This window comes from Solanum lycopersicum, chromosome 2 (assembly GCF_036512215.1).
Source record: "Solanum lycopersicum chromosome 2, SLM_r2.1".
Lineage (NCBI taxonomy): Eukaryota > Viridiplantae > Streptophyta > Magnoliopsida > Solanales > Solanaceae > Solanum > Solanum lycopersicum.
The window spans coordinates 71,678,691-71,696,137 of record NC_090801.1 but is presented as its reverse complement, the minus strand read 5'-3'; the positions used below and the strand labels follow the sequence as shown (position 1 = coordinate 71,696,137).

The 17,447-nt window shown below is 38.6% G+C and overlaps 4 protein-coding genes across 4 annotated transcripts; all 4 read left to right on the top strand.

Moving 5' to 3' along the window:
- The first annotated feature begins 1,417 nt into the window (after window positions 1-1,417).
- On the top strand, window positions 1,418-7,001 carry LOC138342210 (uncharacterized). Its single transcript, XM_069294435.1, has 5 exons — window positions 1,418-2,765; window positions 3,347-3,522; window positions 3,612-5,742; window positions 5,863-6,184; window positions 6,284-7,001. Exons 1-5 carry the CDS (start codon window positions 1,418-1,420, stop codon window positions 6,999-7,001), a joined length of 4,695 nt encoding a protein of 1,564 aa, XP_069150536.1.
- A 645-nt stretch (window positions 7,002-7,646) lies between these two features.
- LOC138341914 (uncharacterized) lies at window positions 7,647-9,184 on the top strand. Its single transcript, XM_069294098.1, has one exon. It carries the CDS (start codon window positions 7,647-7,649, stop codon window positions 8,124-8,126), a length of 480 nt encoding a protein of 159 aa, XP_069150199.1. The 3' UTR covers window positions 8,127-9,184.
- On the top strand, window positions 8,388-9,184 carry LOC138341913 (uncharacterized). Its single transcript, XM_069294097.1, has one exon. The coding sequence runs from the start codon at window positions 8,388-8,390 to the stop codon at window positions 8,958-8,960; it is 573 nt and encodes a 190-aa protein (XP_069150198.1). The 3' UTR covers window positions 8,961-9,184.
- A 1,034-nt stretch (window positions 9,185-10,218) lies between these two features.
- On the top strand, window positions 10,219-13,464 carry LOC138342209 (uncharacterized). The gene has a single exon (XM_069294434.1). The coding sequence runs from the start codon at window positions 10,219-10,221 to the stop codon at window positions 13,462-13,464; it is 3,246 nt and encodes a 1,081-aa protein (XP_069150535.1).
- The last annotated feature ends 3,983 nt before the right edge of the window (window positions 13,465-17,447 follow it).

The following is a 17,447-nucleotide window of genomic DNA, read 5'->3' as shown; positions in this document are numbered from 1 at the left end:
TCTGCTTCTTTACATTTGCGAGAAGAAGCGATCCAAATGGCCACGATAGAAGCGGAGATGGATGAAATCCGTCGCAATACTGAGAAGAATCGAAATACTACTGGAACGACGGGGGAAATAATAATGGTGGAGGATCAGTCGAATCTGGAAATGGTCAAGTTGTTGGCGATAGAGGAAGCGAAATCGCGAGTGATGGAAGCGGCGAAATTGCATGCGATAGAGGCGGCGAAATTGCAAAAGTTGGAGTTAGCGAAATCGAGATCTGAGATTAATCGATTGGAAGTTTCTCGACAACAATTGATTTCTGGGGAAATATCTCAAGGGGAATCTCGAAGTATTGATACCCAGATTCAACAAGGTTTGGACGGAGAGGGAGAACGAAACGTTGATTCTAGACAAGAAACTCGTATTGGGGAATCATCTTTAGGTCGCGACTTACTTTCTCAACAGATTGATGGAACAAAAGATGATGCGCAACAAGAAATTGAGAAGATCGTATCGCAAGGGCGAAATCGCGATGGTCAAAATCCACAAGCTATAATGGTGGAATCTTCTCTAGGTCTAAATCCAAATATTCAACAAAGAGGGGAGGACAGGGGAGGTGGATACATTGATTCTCGACAAGGAATGGGGATGGTGGAATCACAGATTCGTCAAAGTCATCTTGAAGGTAATCAACAGTATAACCCTTCCATCCATTCTCAAAATCGCATGGATAATTTGAACAAAGACAGGGATGTACATCAACAACATCAACAAATTGCAAATACTAACCCAAGAAATCTTGGTTCGAGAACAATTGATGTTAACCCTATTCAGAATAATCAAGGAGTTGGGCATTCAACTGAATTAAACAAGAAACAGGGGAACAATCAAGGTAATACTACTATCATTACTTCCAATTCTGATAGGAATGTGATAGAAAATGTTAGATTGAATGTGGAACCAGTTGGAACTCAGAATTATCAGTTGAATTTTCCTAAAATCTCTACCAATTTTGATCGAAATATCAACAGAAATGTAGCAGGTAAGAATGATTATTCAGTAGCAAATAATGATAAATCAGTCATGAAAGATCAAGCACAAGAACCAGCCCCATACACTGTAGTTCAAACCTATGCAGATAGACTTCGATTTAATCAATCCAAAAAGGGTGTGAGTATTACTTTGAGTGAGCCTGAGATACCACCAAGCAAGGTTTACCAGCTGTCCTTTATGTTAAGGATGAAATTGTTAAAGAATTGGCTTCAACCTGTAAGTTTACATTGATTGGAAAATTCATCTATACAATGCCTAAATTAGAGCTTATTAGAAAGAATTTTATCCTTCAAACTCAACTATCTGGGGGGGGGTTAAAATTGCTCACTTTAACTCTAGACATGTCTATATAGATTTGGATAATGAATTGGATTATAATATGGTGTGGACAAAACAGAGAATGACTATTGCTGGTCAAATAATGAGAATCCAGGCTTGGACTCCAAGTTTCAAGCCTGATGAAGAGACTCCCTTAGTCCCCATTTGGATATCCCTACCTGAATTACCTTGGCACTGCTATAACAAGGAGTTTATTACTAGTCTTTTATCCCCTATTGGTAGAGTATTGTATTTAGACTCAGCTTCTATTAACAAAACAAGAGGTAGCCAGGCTAGAGTGAAGGTTCAAGTAGACTTAACTAGGGACAGACCCTCCCATATATGGATGGGATATATTGGTGAGGACATTACAGATGGAAGATGGCAAAAAATTGAGTATGACAATATCCCTGATTACTGTTTCTATTGTAAGAATCAAGGTCACAATGAATCTGTTTGTATTATAAAAAAAAGGGATGTTGAAAACAAAAAGAAAAAAGATTTAAACAAAAACAAAGACAAGCAGGACACTGTTTATCATATTCATGAAGATGTACAGAGTCATAAGGGTGTAGAAACTGATTTAAGGGAGCTGGACCATATCCAACAAAGTTATCAAATTCAAGACAATCAACAACAGCCAATACAAGAGGAATGGCAGATACAAAAGAGAAGGAATCAATCTCAGCAAGTTAGATTCAATGTCAATAGAGTTGTAACTCAACAGGTACAAACTCAGACAGGTATGGTCCCTCTTCCTACTAAAAACACTTATATTGATTTGGAGGTACAGGAATTTAATACTGCAGACAGAGAAATGGAGGCACATAATGATCTAGAAAATAGACATCAGTCTACTTCTATTACTGAAGGCAATAAACAAAAGAATCAAAAGAATAAACAAACTGGTGATCAACAAGTGAAAATCACTAGAACAGGTATTGATTCTATAACTCTTTCCCCTGCACCCCTTAATGTTCCTACAAGTGTTGTTAATGTTGGTGTAGCTGATGGAGGTGAGGATGGGATTGGTCAGGAGACACTAAAATCTAATCTATCTAGGTTAGATAAAGGCAAAGGTAAACTAAGTGATCAGCATTCCATACAAGATAAAATTCCCCCTGATAAAACTAATCCTCATAATTCCTTACAGATTAGTAATAAGACTGGTACTACTAATATATCTAATCCTGTCAATGATCCTAATAATCCTCAAGGTGAGATCCTTGATGAATATAAGGAACCTGACTCAGAGGATGAGTATGATGATACTCAATCCTTAGTGGAAGGCATTGAACCAGGGGGAGAAATAAGTACTGGTCATCAAATTCAAAAAGGCTCTTTGCTAGATAACTCTAATATGGATGAGATTAGGGATGTCACTGGTAAACAGGGTCTTTCTCCAAGAGGTAGAAAATTATTAAAACAAAATAAAAATGCTAGCATTAGTAAACCTAATACTAGAGCTAGAAGTAGAGGTTTTTGATGATTAAGGTGATCTGTTGGAATGCTAGGAGCATTAATACATTTGGTGCTCTGGAAAGACTTATTAATCTCAGAAAAATTCATAATCTTGCTATGATTGCAATCTTAGAGCCTTTTACTAATCAATCTCAACTGGAATTTTATAGATTACAGCTTTTAATGAATAAAGGGTACTGTAATCCTAACAACAAAATTTGGATATTCTGGTCTACTGAGGTAACTTGTAACATTTTAGAGAGTGATCAACAACAGGTTACTTGTGAAATTAGTTATGAGAGTTATAGTGAAAAATTTCTTATGACTTATGTTTTTGCAAAATGTAAAGATTCTTTGAGGAAGCCTCTTTGGGATAGTATGCTAAGATGGTCTACAACAGTGTATCCTTGGTGTATTTTAGGAGATTTTAATGTTATTTCTTCAACTCAGGAAAAACTGGGAGGTAGAGAGTACAATATTAATAAAAGCCTGGAATTTATTGATGTTATTGCTTCTTGTGGTCTGTTAGATATGGGATATAGTGGTCAGCCATACACATGGTGTAGTCATAGAAAAGATGGTTCTAGGATTTGGAAGAGGTTAGATAGAGGCGTGGTTAATGATAACTGGCTTGATAAAATGCCCTCTACCAACATTACTCATTTGCCTTCTGTGGGATCTGATCATTGCCCCTTATTGATGGAAGTAATTGAGACCAAAGAGACTGTGATTAAATACTTTAAGTTTCTCAATTGTTGACTGAGAATGACACTTTTTTACATACTGTTGAAAAGTGTTGGAAAAAGACTGCTGTTGGTAACCCTATGTGGATTTTACATACAAAGATGAAAAGATTAACTAACACTTTGAGAGAATGGTCAAAAAAGGAATATGGAGATATTTTTGAAAAGGTAAAACAATATGAAAAAGGGGTTAAAGAGGCTGAAGATAACTATATCATGAATAATAGTCAGGAAAACAGAGAGAAGTTGTATGCTAGTAATGCTCAGTATATTAAATATTTGAAATTAGAACATGCCATTCTTCAACAAAAAACTCAGTTACACTGGTTAAAAGAAGGTGATGCTAATTCTAAATACTTCCATGCTGTTATTAGAGGTAAAAGGAAGAGAATGTTTATCCACAAAATTATGGATGAGAAGGGTGGATGGATCCAAGGAGAGGATCATATAGCTAGAGAAACCTGTGATTATTATAAAAATATTTTCAATGGAAGTGCTGATAAAATTAATGAGGAACATCTTCATTGTATTCCTAGGTTAGTTACCAAAGAACAGAATTCTGTTTTGGAGAGAATACCTAATGAGGAAGAATTGAGGAAGGTGGTGATGAATATGAATCCTCATTCTGCACCTGGACCTGATGGCATTGGTGGAAAATTTTACCAATGTTGTTTTGATATAATTAAAGATGACCTTCTAGCTGCAGTGCAAGCCTTCTTTAATGGTTATGAAATGCCTAAGTATATGACTCATTCATGCCTAATCCTTCTACCTAAAATTGATCACCCTTCCAAACTTAAAGACTTTAGGCCTATTAGTCTTAGTAATTTCACTAATAAGATTATTTCTAAGATTATTAGTACTAGATTGACTCCTATATTACCCTTCCTTGTTTCAGAAAATCAGTCAGGATTTGTGAAGGGAAGAAGTATTTCTGAAAATATTATGCTAGCTCAGGAAGTTATTCATGGTATAAAGCTACCTAAGGAAGGAAAGAATGTGGTTATTAAGCTTGATATGATCAAAGCTTATGACAGGGTCTCTTGGACTTATACCTGTTTAGTGCTAAGAAAAATGGGTTTTGGAGAAGTGTTTATTGACAGAATCTGGAGAATTATGAGCAACAATTGGTATTCAGTGGTGATTAATGGTAAAAGACATGGATTCTTTCATTCTACTAGAGGTTTAAAGCAAGGTGACCCTTTATCCCCAGCACTATTTATCTTAGGTGCTGAGGCTTTTTCTAGACAACTTAATTCTCTCTATAATAATCATGATTATATTGGTTTCCAGATGGATAGCAAAGGGCCTCAGATTAATCATCTGTCTTTTGCTGATGATATTATCATTTTTACATCTACTGATAGACTTTCTTTACAGAGTATAATGAATACTATTAGGAAATATGAATTGACTTCTAATCAAAGGGTAAATAAAGATAAGAGTTTCTTTATGGTTACTGATAAAACTAATCAAGATATTATAGATAATATAAAAAATGAAACTGGTTTTTGTATACAGCACAACCCTATTACTTATCTTGGTTGTCCTTTATACATTGGGTGTCAAAAGATTATATATTTCTCTAATATTGTGGAAAAGATTATAAAGAAAATAGCTGGATGGCAAACTAAAATTCTAAATTTTGGAGGCAAAGTTATTTTAGTGAAACATGTATTGCAGTCTATTCCAATACATATTTTAGCTGCTGTATCTCCTCCTAAAACTATTCTCAAACACATTCATAAAGTGATTGCTGATTTCTTTTGGGGTAATGATAAAGATGGCAAAAAATACCATTGGGCATCTTGGGAAACTCTAGCTTATCCAACTAGTGAAGGTGGTATTGGTGTAAGAAGTCTTCATGATATATGCACAGCTTTCCAATATAAACATTGGTGGGAGTTTAGGACTAAAAATTCCTTATGGAGCAAATTCCTTAAAGCTAAATACTGCAAAAGAGCCAATCCTGTGTCTAAAAAGTATGATACTAGAGACTCTTTGGTTTGGAGATATTTCACTAGAAATAGACAGGCTGTGGAATCTTATATTAGATGGAATATTAAGTCTGGTTCTTGTAGCTTTTGGTGGGATAATTGGTTAGGAAATGATAGCCTAGCTAATCTTTGTATTAATATTTCCAGCCTTAATAACAAAACTGTTGCTGATTTTCTTATTAATGGTATGTGGAATGAAAGACAAATTAGGTAACATGTTCCACCAATATTGGTACCTCAGGTATTACAAACTAATTTCAAGTATAAAATAGACATAGATGATCAGGCTATTTGGACTCCTACAGATAATGGCCAATTCACTATTGCTTCAGCTTGGGAGATCATTAGAAAGAAGAAGCCTAAAGATATCATTAATAACAGTGTGTGGCATAAACAAATACCTTTTAAAATAGCCTTCTTTATTTGGAGAGCCTTGAGAGGTAAACTTCCAACAAATGAAACAATTCAAAAGTTTGGGAAAGTTGCTGTAGAGTGTTATTGCTGTTATAAAAAGGGCACTGATGATATTCAACATATATTGATCACTGGCAACTTTGCTAAATATATATGGAAATACTATACTGATACAATTGGAGCAATACAAACAACTAATGATTTGAGAAGCTTGTTATTATATTGGAAGAATCTACCCTCTCTAAATCAGGTATATAAATTAGTTATTTCTGTTTTACCTAATATTATTTGTTGGCATTTGTGGAAAAATAGGTGTGCTGTGAAATATGGTGATAAGAAATCAAGTATCCATAGAGTTCAATATGGCATTTTTAAAGATGTTATGCAGACCATTCAAGTATCTCATCCAAATATTCCATGGCAACATAGCTGGTACAGTTTAATCAATCTTGTTGAACAATGTCAACAACAACTAAGTGTGATAATGGTTAGCTGGAACAAACCACAAGAAGGTATCTACAAACTTAATACTGATGGAAGTGCACTCCCAAATTCTGGAAAGATTGGAGGAGGAGGCATATTAAGGGATCACAAAGGTAATTTACATTATGCATTTTCAATACCATTTGGATTAGGCACTAATAACATTGCAGAGATTGAGGCTGCAAGATATGGATTGCATTGGTGTGAACAACATGGTTATAGAAACATTATATTAGAGGTAGATTCTGAAATTCTGTGTAAATGGATAAGCAATACAATATCAATTCCATGGAGATATCAACACACATTACAACAAATTCAAGACATAGGTAGAAAACTGGATCACTTTGAGTGCAGGCATGTATATCGAGAAGCCAATGGTACTGCAGACATGCTGTCAAAGTGGAGCCACAATCTGGAAACTCTTCAACACTTTTATGCCACAAGACAACTCAAGGGAGCAATTCGTGGAAGCTATATATTGGAAAAGATGGGTATCCAAAACTTTAGAAGAAGGAAAATCAAGAGAATAAAACATCCTCCTTAAAAATTCTCTTATTACAATTTTATAGGAATACAAATGTCATTAAACTTATCCATTGACTGTTTCATAATAGAATAGTTGATAGAATAGGTTTACTATTTTCATTATCCATGTAAGGGGAGAGTCTCCCTCATTTATGCTTTTAGAAAATGTATTAAGAGAGGAGTCCTCTCTAGTTTTCTTTTTCTAATTTTGCATCTTATTGTATAAGGATGAATTGACTATCTTAGTAGATGAGTCAATTACATTCCTACCAAATAGTAGAAGGTAAGGTAAATGCCCCCCTTCTTGTAATACTTTGTTTTTGATATATGTTAAGGCCTGGGGGTGTTGCTAAGCCCCTGACCCACTACAAGGGTCAATTCAATAAAAAAAAACCCTAAACCCTAAACCCTAAACCCTAAACCCTAAACCCTAAACCCTAAACCCTAAACCCTAAACCCTAAACCCAAAACCCTAAACCCTAAACCCTAAACCCTAAACCCTAACCCAAAACCCAAAACCCTAAACCCTAAACCCTAAACCCAAACCCTAAACCCTAAACCCTAAACCCTAAACCCTAAACCCTAAACCCTAAACCCTAAACCCTAAACCCTAAACCCTAAACCCTAAACCCTAAACCCCATCTCCATTTTGTACTGAGAACTTATGAGTCAAAAAGCTTCAAACTCACCGTTAATGGCGAATAGAGACGATTTCATAAACCCTAACACTTCTTCTCCTGTTAGTGTTTCCGATGCCGACAGCTTCCTTCTAGATTCTTCTCAGATCGGTAGCGCTTCTGGAAGCTTCCAGAACGAGGGTTTTCTCTCCGGTGCTGATGGCGGCGCCGCCGCCGCTGCTGATGCTGAGTTTGGTTTCTCCCGTCCTGATTTTCGCCAGACGCAGCTTGTTGGTACTGTTGATTTCTATGAATGCCACGTGTTCCTTTGCTATAAGAATCCTCAAGTTTGGCCTCCTCGTATTGAGGCTGCTGAGTTTGATCGATTGCCTAGGCTTCTTGCTGCTGCTCTTACCGCTCGGAAGAATGATGTTAAGAAACAGACTCGGTTGACAATATGTGAAGGGCATGATGGAACTGAGACATCGAATGGGGATGTGTTGATCTTTCCGGACATGATCAGATAGAGGAGATTGACTCATTTTGATGTTGACACATTTGTTGAGGAGGTGCTTGTGAAGGATGGTGAATGGTTGCCTGGATATCCTGAAGCTCTGACTGGATGGTACATATTTGTGTGTTGTCATGGTTCAAGAGATCGTCGATGTGGTGTTTGTGGACCAGCTATAGTTAGTAGACTTTTGGAGGAAATAGAATCAAATGGTCTTCAAGGAAAAGTATCTGTTAGTCCATGCTCACACATCGGGGGGCACAAGTTTGCTGGAAATATGATCATATATGGAAGAAACACTCACAAGGAAGTCTCCGGACACTGGTATGGCTATGTTACACCTGATGATGTACCACAGTTGCTTGAACAGCATGTTGCTAAAGGAGAGATTGTTGATTGGTTGTGGAGGGGCCAGATGGGGCTATCTGAAGATGAACAAAAAGCATCCCAACAACATAGGCTCAGCATTTATGGTGGAACAGATGTGGACAGAGGCACCATAAACTCAAATGATGTTGGTATTCGCACATGTGGATCCCAATTAGAGGGTATGGGCTGTTGCCAGGCAAATGGAAATGTCTCATGTTGTCAGACCACTCAACCACCAGTTGATGCAGACAATTTCAATCTCAACCAAGAGAACGCTGAGTTTACAACCGAAAAGAAGAGCAGCTTCAAGAGACAAGTTTCTCGAAGTAGCAGTGGCAAAGGGACTCGTTATCGTAAGGTGTGCTCAATGCCTACTTGGTACGAGAGCTGGGAGCGTGAAGATACGTATGCAGTTCTTGCTGTTGTTGGTGCTGCCATATCAGTTGCCTATGCCTTCAACTGCTACAGACAGCTGAAGTAATATTATTTATAAAGAAGTTCACATTTGATTTCATTGTTGGTTAAAAACAATTATGTGCTTTGTCTGATGTAAATTTAGGTTATTGCATGTGTGTAAGTCACTTGCAATGAAGTCTAGAATTTGATTTACTTGGGGGGATAACATTTATGCCAAAATAGTGTTGTAATGATAGACTATTGGTTCTGTAAATTTAGGAGCCTTCTTTTGTTTGCATGTTTCCAACACTTCCTTGTGTCTGAAGTGTTTGTTTGATCTTTGAATCTGTTGGCTCTTATTATTTAAGGCAAAAAATGGTAGCTTTGTCCTTGGTGGCTCTTATTATTTAAGGAAAAAAAAACCCTAAACCCTAAACCCTAAACCCTAAACCCTAAACCCTAAACCCTAAACCCTAAACCCTAAACCCTAAACCCTAAACCCTAAACCCAAAACCCTAAACCCAAAACCCTAAACCCTAAACCCTAAACCCTAAACCCTAAACCCAAACCCTAAACCCTAAACCCTAAACCCTAAACCCAAACCCTAAACCCTAAACCTAAACCCCAAACCCTAAACCCTAAACCCTAAACCCTAAACCCTAAACCCTAAACCCTAAACCCTAGACCCTAAACCCTAAACCCTAAACCCTAAACCCTAAACCCTAAACCCTAAACCCTAGACCCTAAACCCTAAACCCTAGACCCTAGACCCTAGACCCTAGACCCTAGACCCTAGACCCTAGACCCTAGACCCTAAACCCTAAACCCTAAACCCTAAACCCTAAACCCTAAACCCTAGACCCTAAACCCTAAACCCCATCGCACCTCATTTGACCAGAATTTTCTCTCTACATTTTCTCTCTCTTCAACAAACGCTCTCTCTCTTACTCACAACGGCTGACAGTCAACAATCGCCCACAGCCGCTATGGCGCATGGGGCGCCGGCAGCCGTCAGACGGCCACCGGATCAAGACCAAAAGGGGCGCTTGGAAGAGAGCTCCTTAACCCCATACAACACGCCCCAAGATCAACCTCAGCACGCCTCAAATCTGCAGGAGAAAGATGCGATGAATTCTGCATTCACTGAAGAGGTCGCTGTTGAAGATCGCGCAAAAATTTCCTCACGAAGTTCTGGCAGAGATCGAAAAGAATCGAGTGAAGGAACGAGTTCCCCACATCAAGATCTACCTAAGGTATAAGTTTCACCCTATTCCACCGTCCCAATCACTCAGACGAAAGAGGCGATTTTAGAGGAAATCGCGAAGAAATCGCCGGAGTCGCACATGGATACTCGACCAACTTCTAGGTCAAATCATGGGGAATTGAGTACTGGGGTTTATTCCCCTATGGAAGACGACCAGCTCAGCCAAAATTTGGAGCAAACGGCTGGTCGAATCGATGGTAGTGAAGATTCCGACGACTTTACTTCCAACGTCGGAATTAATAGAGGACCAGTGAAAGAGGCGACCTCCCAGGGCCAAAATAGTCAAGAAACACTCATCCTCAATCGTCTTAACACTGGAAACCTCAAAAATAAGGTCCCAGCACCTTCCACAAGTACCCATCCAAGTGTTCATCAAGGACGACAAGGAAAAATAGGGGAGACATCAAGTGGTGATCGTGGAGAAGGTCGACAAAGTTCTGGAATCAGGATTTACGAAAATGAAGCAAAAGCAATAGTCCAAAATACCATCCAACATCAGGAAGACAACCCCAATGAACAACAGAGGAAACACAGGATGAACAAGCACATTCAACCTGCAACTTCAACAACAGCAAATTCTAATTTCTCCTTTGCAATAGCAGGTAATTCATCGCAATTTACCCCTCATCTCAATGCAGGTAATTCATCAGAAATACAGAATCATCAGGACAAAATGGGAAAGAATGATGAAGTAAACGATCCCAGGCAAGAACAAAACAAGGAAAGCCAGGATCAAATCCAAAGATATCAACAACAGCCTGGAAATGAAAATGGGAGCTTCGAAGGTAGCAAAGTAGAACAAAACCAAAGGAATTCTGCAGTGTATACAGATCACACAAAGCAAGTTCAAGGAGGAGGGAAGGCTGATGACCAGCACAACAGCGCAAGGGATCACTACCACAACAACTTCCCCAAAGTCTCTAACAATTTTGCAAGGTATGATCCTAAACTGAAGACTGATAATTCTCATAAACAGGCTGGTCAAGTGGATCAGGGCAGAACTAGAAATACCAACAACCATCTGCAGAACCAGCAGCCCAATAGCAATAATAAAAGTGATCAAACTGATGAACCAGCCCCATACACTGTGATACAATCGTTTGCAGCTAGGTTGAGATATAATCAGGCACAAAACGAAACTCCCATTACTCTAAATGAACCTGTGCATACCACTAAACAAGGATTCCCAGCTGTTCTTATTGATGAAAGTGATTACTATGTTAAATTAGCTGAAATTTGTAAGTACACTCTTGTTGGCAAATTTACGAACACTATGCCTAGAATGGAGCTGGTTAGGAAGAGTTTTATTTTGCAAACTCAACTGATGGGGGGAGTTAAGATAACATACTTTAATTCTAGACATGTCTACATTGACTTGGACAATGAATTGGACTATCAAACTGTGTGGACGAAACTGAAAATGAATATAGAGGGCCAAGCAATGAGAATACAAGCTTGGACCCCTGATTTTACTCCGGAGGAAGAAACACCTGTTGTCCCTATATGGATATCCATTCCAGGCCTTCCTTGGCATTGTTACAACAAAGTATTCTTAACAACTATTTTGGAAAGCATTGGAAAAGTTTTGTTTTTGGATTCACCTACCTCACAGAGAATTAGAGGCAGCACCACTAGAGTAAAGGTTCAGGTCGACCTCTCAAGGGAGAGACCTTCACATGTTTGGTTGGGTTTCAAGAATTCCAATCCAAACAAAAGAAGGTGGTTGAAAGTTGAATACGAAGGAATCCCTAACTATTGTTTTTATTGTAAGCATCAAGGGCATAAGGATGAGGAGTGTACAATAAAAAGAAGAGATGATGAGTTGAGGAAGAACAGGGAGCAGGAAGGGGACAGGAACACCAAAAGTTGGGAGGCTGCAAAAACACAGGAACAGGGGCAGAATCCTAAGCCTGAAACAACAAAGGCATCAAATCATGTTAGAAAAAATCAAAAAGAAGAGAATGGAAAAAATGAAATGCAAAACCAACCAAAACCACAGTTGCTGAATCAACAACAAAAGAGGCACATACAAAATCAAGAAGAACAGGGTCATAATATGCAGATACAAGAGGAACCATGGCAAATACAAAGAAGGAGACATCCAAAACCTCAAGAACAGGCCAACACCAATGCTGTGTGGAGGCCTGTCAACCCTCCAGCACCAAAAGATAACAGTAGCCAGCAGCAGGAACAGGAAAGTGCAGGTATAACTAACCTCCCAACTCAGAATTTTTTTACTAACCTTGAAGTGCAGGAAACACAGGTGAGACAGCAGACTGAATTGGTTGAGAGCAGGGAAGCATCAGACCAAATAAACCAAATAAATAATGCATATTTAAATGTACAGCCTACCAGGAACAACCCAGCTAAACAAAACAATTCTCATCAATATATTGCAGGCAACACCAAAAGCAAGAGCACAGGTATTGACTTATCTCTCCCAAGCCCTCAACCCCCATATATTAGTGATGTGAATGCTGGTTTTACTGATGAAGTGGAAGGAGGTATGGATGGGGGGTGTCAGGAGATAGCCACTAACTTGCAGGAAGGGGAATCCAAAGGGGGGAATTTGCCTCATGCTATGCATGAGGGGTTGGATCATGACCATAGGACTGCCCATAGAGCCACTAGGAATGCTGAAGGTATTCAGCAGCATAAACAGCAAATACAGCAGCAAATGCAAAACAGTGACAACAAAAAACAGGATGCAAAGGAAACAATAGAGGAAAAGGGTGAAAAACAAAATGACAGTGATCATGAGAAACAAAAGGTTACTATGGCTAATGAAAGCTCCCCAAAGAGTAGGAATAAACCTAGTAAACAAAAAAGAGATGCTGCAAAAAGAAGACAAATCCAGCAGCAAGAAAAGGATATGGAACAAGAGCATGAAGTAAGGGAAGAATTATGCAACAAGTTTGTGATGGTGGATGATACCCAAGGTCTAAATATTCTTCCCTTACAAGTACAATACATGGCTCCCCATACCTCAGACCCTCCGGACAAAATGCATAAGCAATGTAGACTCAATGCTCAACAGAATCTGGATGAATATGGAGTGATCAATTCTGAGGATGATCAGACAGATGATAACCATTCTCTACAGGAATCTGATGATAATGATGAGTCTAGTGAGGCTCTTATTAGGGCATTCAGTCCTCATAAAGATCAGATAATAGAGGATGAGGTCCAACAAGTCATTAAAAATCAGAGCCTATCTCCAAGGAACTTCCAACAAAACAGATTTCACTTCATCAAACAGGATGCTAATACTGTCACTGCAGGCAGACCTAACACTAGACTCTTCTCCTCCAGATCTTCCCAATGATTAGTACAATCGTATGGAATGTTAGGGGGATCAACACTCAAGGAGTGTTGGAAAGACTCAAAATGCTTAGAAAAATGCACCATTTGTCTGTTATTGCAATTCTGGAACCTTTTTCTGATAATGTTAATATACAAAGCTTCAAAGTGCAATTGAACATGGATAATGCTATTAGTAATTGTAATAGTAAGATTTGGGTTTTTTGGAACAGTGATATTGACTGTAATATTCTTGATGAAGATGAACAGCAAATTACTTGTGACCTGAAACACAATGAATTACAATATCAATTTACTAATACTTTTATTTATGCAAAATGCAAAGAATCCCTGAGGAGACCTCTATGGGAGAAGTTACTTCATCAGGCTTCTGCTAACAACAATCCTTGGTGTGCCGTAGGAGACTACAATGTTATCTCTAATATGGAGGAAAAACTTGGTGTCTTACCATACAATATGAAGAAAAGTATGGATTTCATTGCTGTAATTGAAGCTTGTGGACTTATAGACATAGGGTTTAGTGGTCATAAATTTACTTGGTCTAACAAGAGAGGCATTAACCATAGAATCTGGAAAAGGCTTGATAGGGCCTTAGTTAATGATTCTTGGCTTGAAAAGATGCCTCAAACCACTTTAACCCATTTATCTGCTACAGGCTCGGATCATTGTCCTTTACTCTTGGAGATGGTATCCAATGAAGCATCCCACATCAAGTATTTCAAATTTCTTAACTGCTGGGTTGATAATCCCAATTTTATGCTCACTGTGAAGAATTGTTGGGATAGGCCTGTGGAAGGTCATGCCATGTGGAAGTTTCACCAGAAAATGAAAAGACTTTCTAACACTCTGAGTGTTTGGTCTAGAGAAGAACTTGGAGACATTTTTCAAAAGGTTAGGATGTATGAGGAACAAGTGCATGAAGCGGAAGAAAATTACATCCAAAAACAAAGTGACTCAAATAGGATGATCCTCCATGAGCTTAATGCCCAATATATTAAATTCCTAAAAATTGAGGACACCATCCTGAAACAAAAAACTCAGCTTCAATGGTTTAAAGATGGTGACACTAATTCCAAGTATTTTCACTCCATTATAAGAGGTAGGAGAAGAAGATTATTCATCCACAAAATTACTACTGAAAAGGGGGAGTGGATACAGGGAGAAAACAATGTTGCCCAGGAGGCTTGTGAGCACTTCCATACCATATTTACAGGTGAAAACAGATACATTGATGAACACATACTGGAGTGCATTCCCAAAATAGTCCTAGAAGATCAGAACATTCAGCTTACAAAATTACCGAATATGGATGAGCTTAAAGAGGTAGTATTCTCCATGAATCCCAATTCCGCAGCTGGTCCTGATGGTATGAATGGGTATTTCTTTCAGAAATGCTGGAATATTATCAAAAGAGACTTGATGGAAGTAATTCATGCTTTTTTCAATGGCCAAATGATTCCTAAGTACTTCTCTCATTCTTGCATTGTGTTGCTCCCTAAAGTGAACAATCCAAACAAGCTTACGGAGTATAGGCCAATAAGCCTAAGTAACTTCACTAGTAAGATTATATCTAAACTAGTAAGTAAGAGACTTAGCCCTATGCTTCCGTCTTTGATCTCTAAGAATCAATCGGGTTTTGTGAAGGGGAGAAATATTTCTGAAAACATCATGCTTGCACAGGAAATTATTCACCAAATCAAAAAACCCAATATTGGAAGTAATGTAGTTATCAAATTAGACATGGCAAAAGCATATGACAGGGTCTCTTGGTCATATATTTGCTTGGTTCTAAGGAAGTTGGTTTTTAGTGAGGTGTTTATTGATATGATTTGGAGAATCATGGCCAACAATTGGTACTCCATTATAGTCAATGGCACAAGGTATGGTTTCTTCCGTTCTACCAGAGGCCTCAAACAAGGTGATCCCCTATCCCCGGCCCTATTTATTTTAGGTGCTGAGGTTTTATCAAGGACCCTTAATAGACTTCACATGAATCCTGATTATCAAGGCTTCATAATGGAAAAAAGGGGGCCCCAGGTGAACCACCTCAGTTTTGCAGATGACATCATTTTATTCACTTCGGGAAGAACCAAAACTCTGAAGCTCCTTATGAATACTCTAAAAGAGTATGAAAAGGTCTCGGGTCAGCTTATCAATGGGGATAAAAGCCATTTTATGTTACACCCTAGGGCATTCAATAACACTAGGGAGAGAATTAAGAGGCTGACTGGCTTTAAAGAGAAACATGGCCCTATCACCTACCTGGGTTGCCCTTTATTTGTTGGCAGACCGAAGAATGTTTACTTCTCTGATCTTATTAATAAAGCCGTTTCCAGAATTACCGGTTGGCAAACTAGACAACTGAGTTATGGTGGAAAGGCTGTTCTGTCTAAACATGTTCTCCAAGCTTTGTCTATCCATCTATTAGCTGCAGTCACCCCTCCTAATTCAATCATTCTCCAGATCCAAAGGATCATTGCTGATTTCTTTTGGGGATGGCATAATAATAGGAAAAAATATCATTGGTCCTCATGGAAAAATTTAAGCTATCCTTATGATGAAGGGGGAATAGGAATGAGAAACTTACATGATGTTTGTAGATCTTTCCAATTCAAACAATGGTGGATTTTTAGAACCAAACAAACCTTGTGGGGTGACTTCTTGAAAGCGAAATATTGCCAAAGATCTAATCCGATGAGCAAAAAATGGGATACGGGAGACTCTTTAACCTGGAAACACATGCTTATTACTAGACAACATATGGAACAACACATTCAATGGAAACTTCAAGCTGGAGATTGTTATTTTTGGTGGGATAATTGGTTGGGAACAGGGCCTTTAGCACACCATACCAGCAGCTGCAGCAGGTTTAACAACACCAAAGTTGCAGATTTTTGGGATAATGGAAGTTGGAATTGGAGAAAATTGATTAAATATGCTCCAGCCAATCAACTAAGCAGCATCATGGCTACTGCAATTCCTCAGCAACAGCAACAGCACGATCAGGCCATTTGGAAGCTTAGCAGCAATGGCTGTTTCACTTGTTCAACAGCCTGGGAGGAAGTAAGGAATAAAAAGGCTAAGCACAAATTCAACTCTTTATTATGGCATAATTTCATTCCCTTTAAATCTTCTTTTCTTTTATGGAGAGTATTAAAAGGTAAACTTCCAACAAATGAAAAGCTATCTAACTTTAGCATCGAGCCATCTTCATGTTTTTGTTGTGTTGATAGAACAAGAATGGATAGCATCGAACATACCTTCAACTCTGGATCCTTTGCAACTAAGGTATGGAGGGCTTTTACAACAACTGCAGGGCTGCAGGAAGATCAGTCCTCTGTGCAGGCAAGGCTGCGACAGTGGTGGACTGCAAGGCCACGAAATGCCAGCCACCAGCTGCTGCTCCAAGCTATGCCTATTTTCATTGTCTGGAACTTGTGGAAGAATAGGTGCGCATGCAAATACGGAGGCAAATCAACTAATATTAGCCGGGTCAAATACGCAGTCTACAAAGACACATTCAAAATGCTGAAAATTGCATTCCCTCGCGTTAACTGGCCGGGAAACTGGGCAGCTCTTATCCAAACAGCGGAGAGGTGTAAACATGAAATCAAAGTTTGCATGACAACATGGAATAGACCTCCGGAACAATGGATCAAAATAAATACTGATGGAAGCGCGCTTATTAATACGGGACACTGTGGGGCTGGAGGTATCATCAGAGATAAGGAAGGTAAAATGGTGCTGGCCTTTGCAACACCCCTCGGAGATGGTACCAACAACAAAGCAGAAGCGGAAGCTGCTCTCTTTGGATTGTCGTGGGCATTGGAACTTGGACATAGAAACATATTAATTGAGTTGGATTCTCAATTGGTAGTGCATTGGATTTCCAAAAAAGAGCCCCCCATTGGAATGTCATCAATCAAATTGAGAGAATCCAACAACTTATCATGCAAACTCAAAATTTTAAGTGTAATCATATATTCA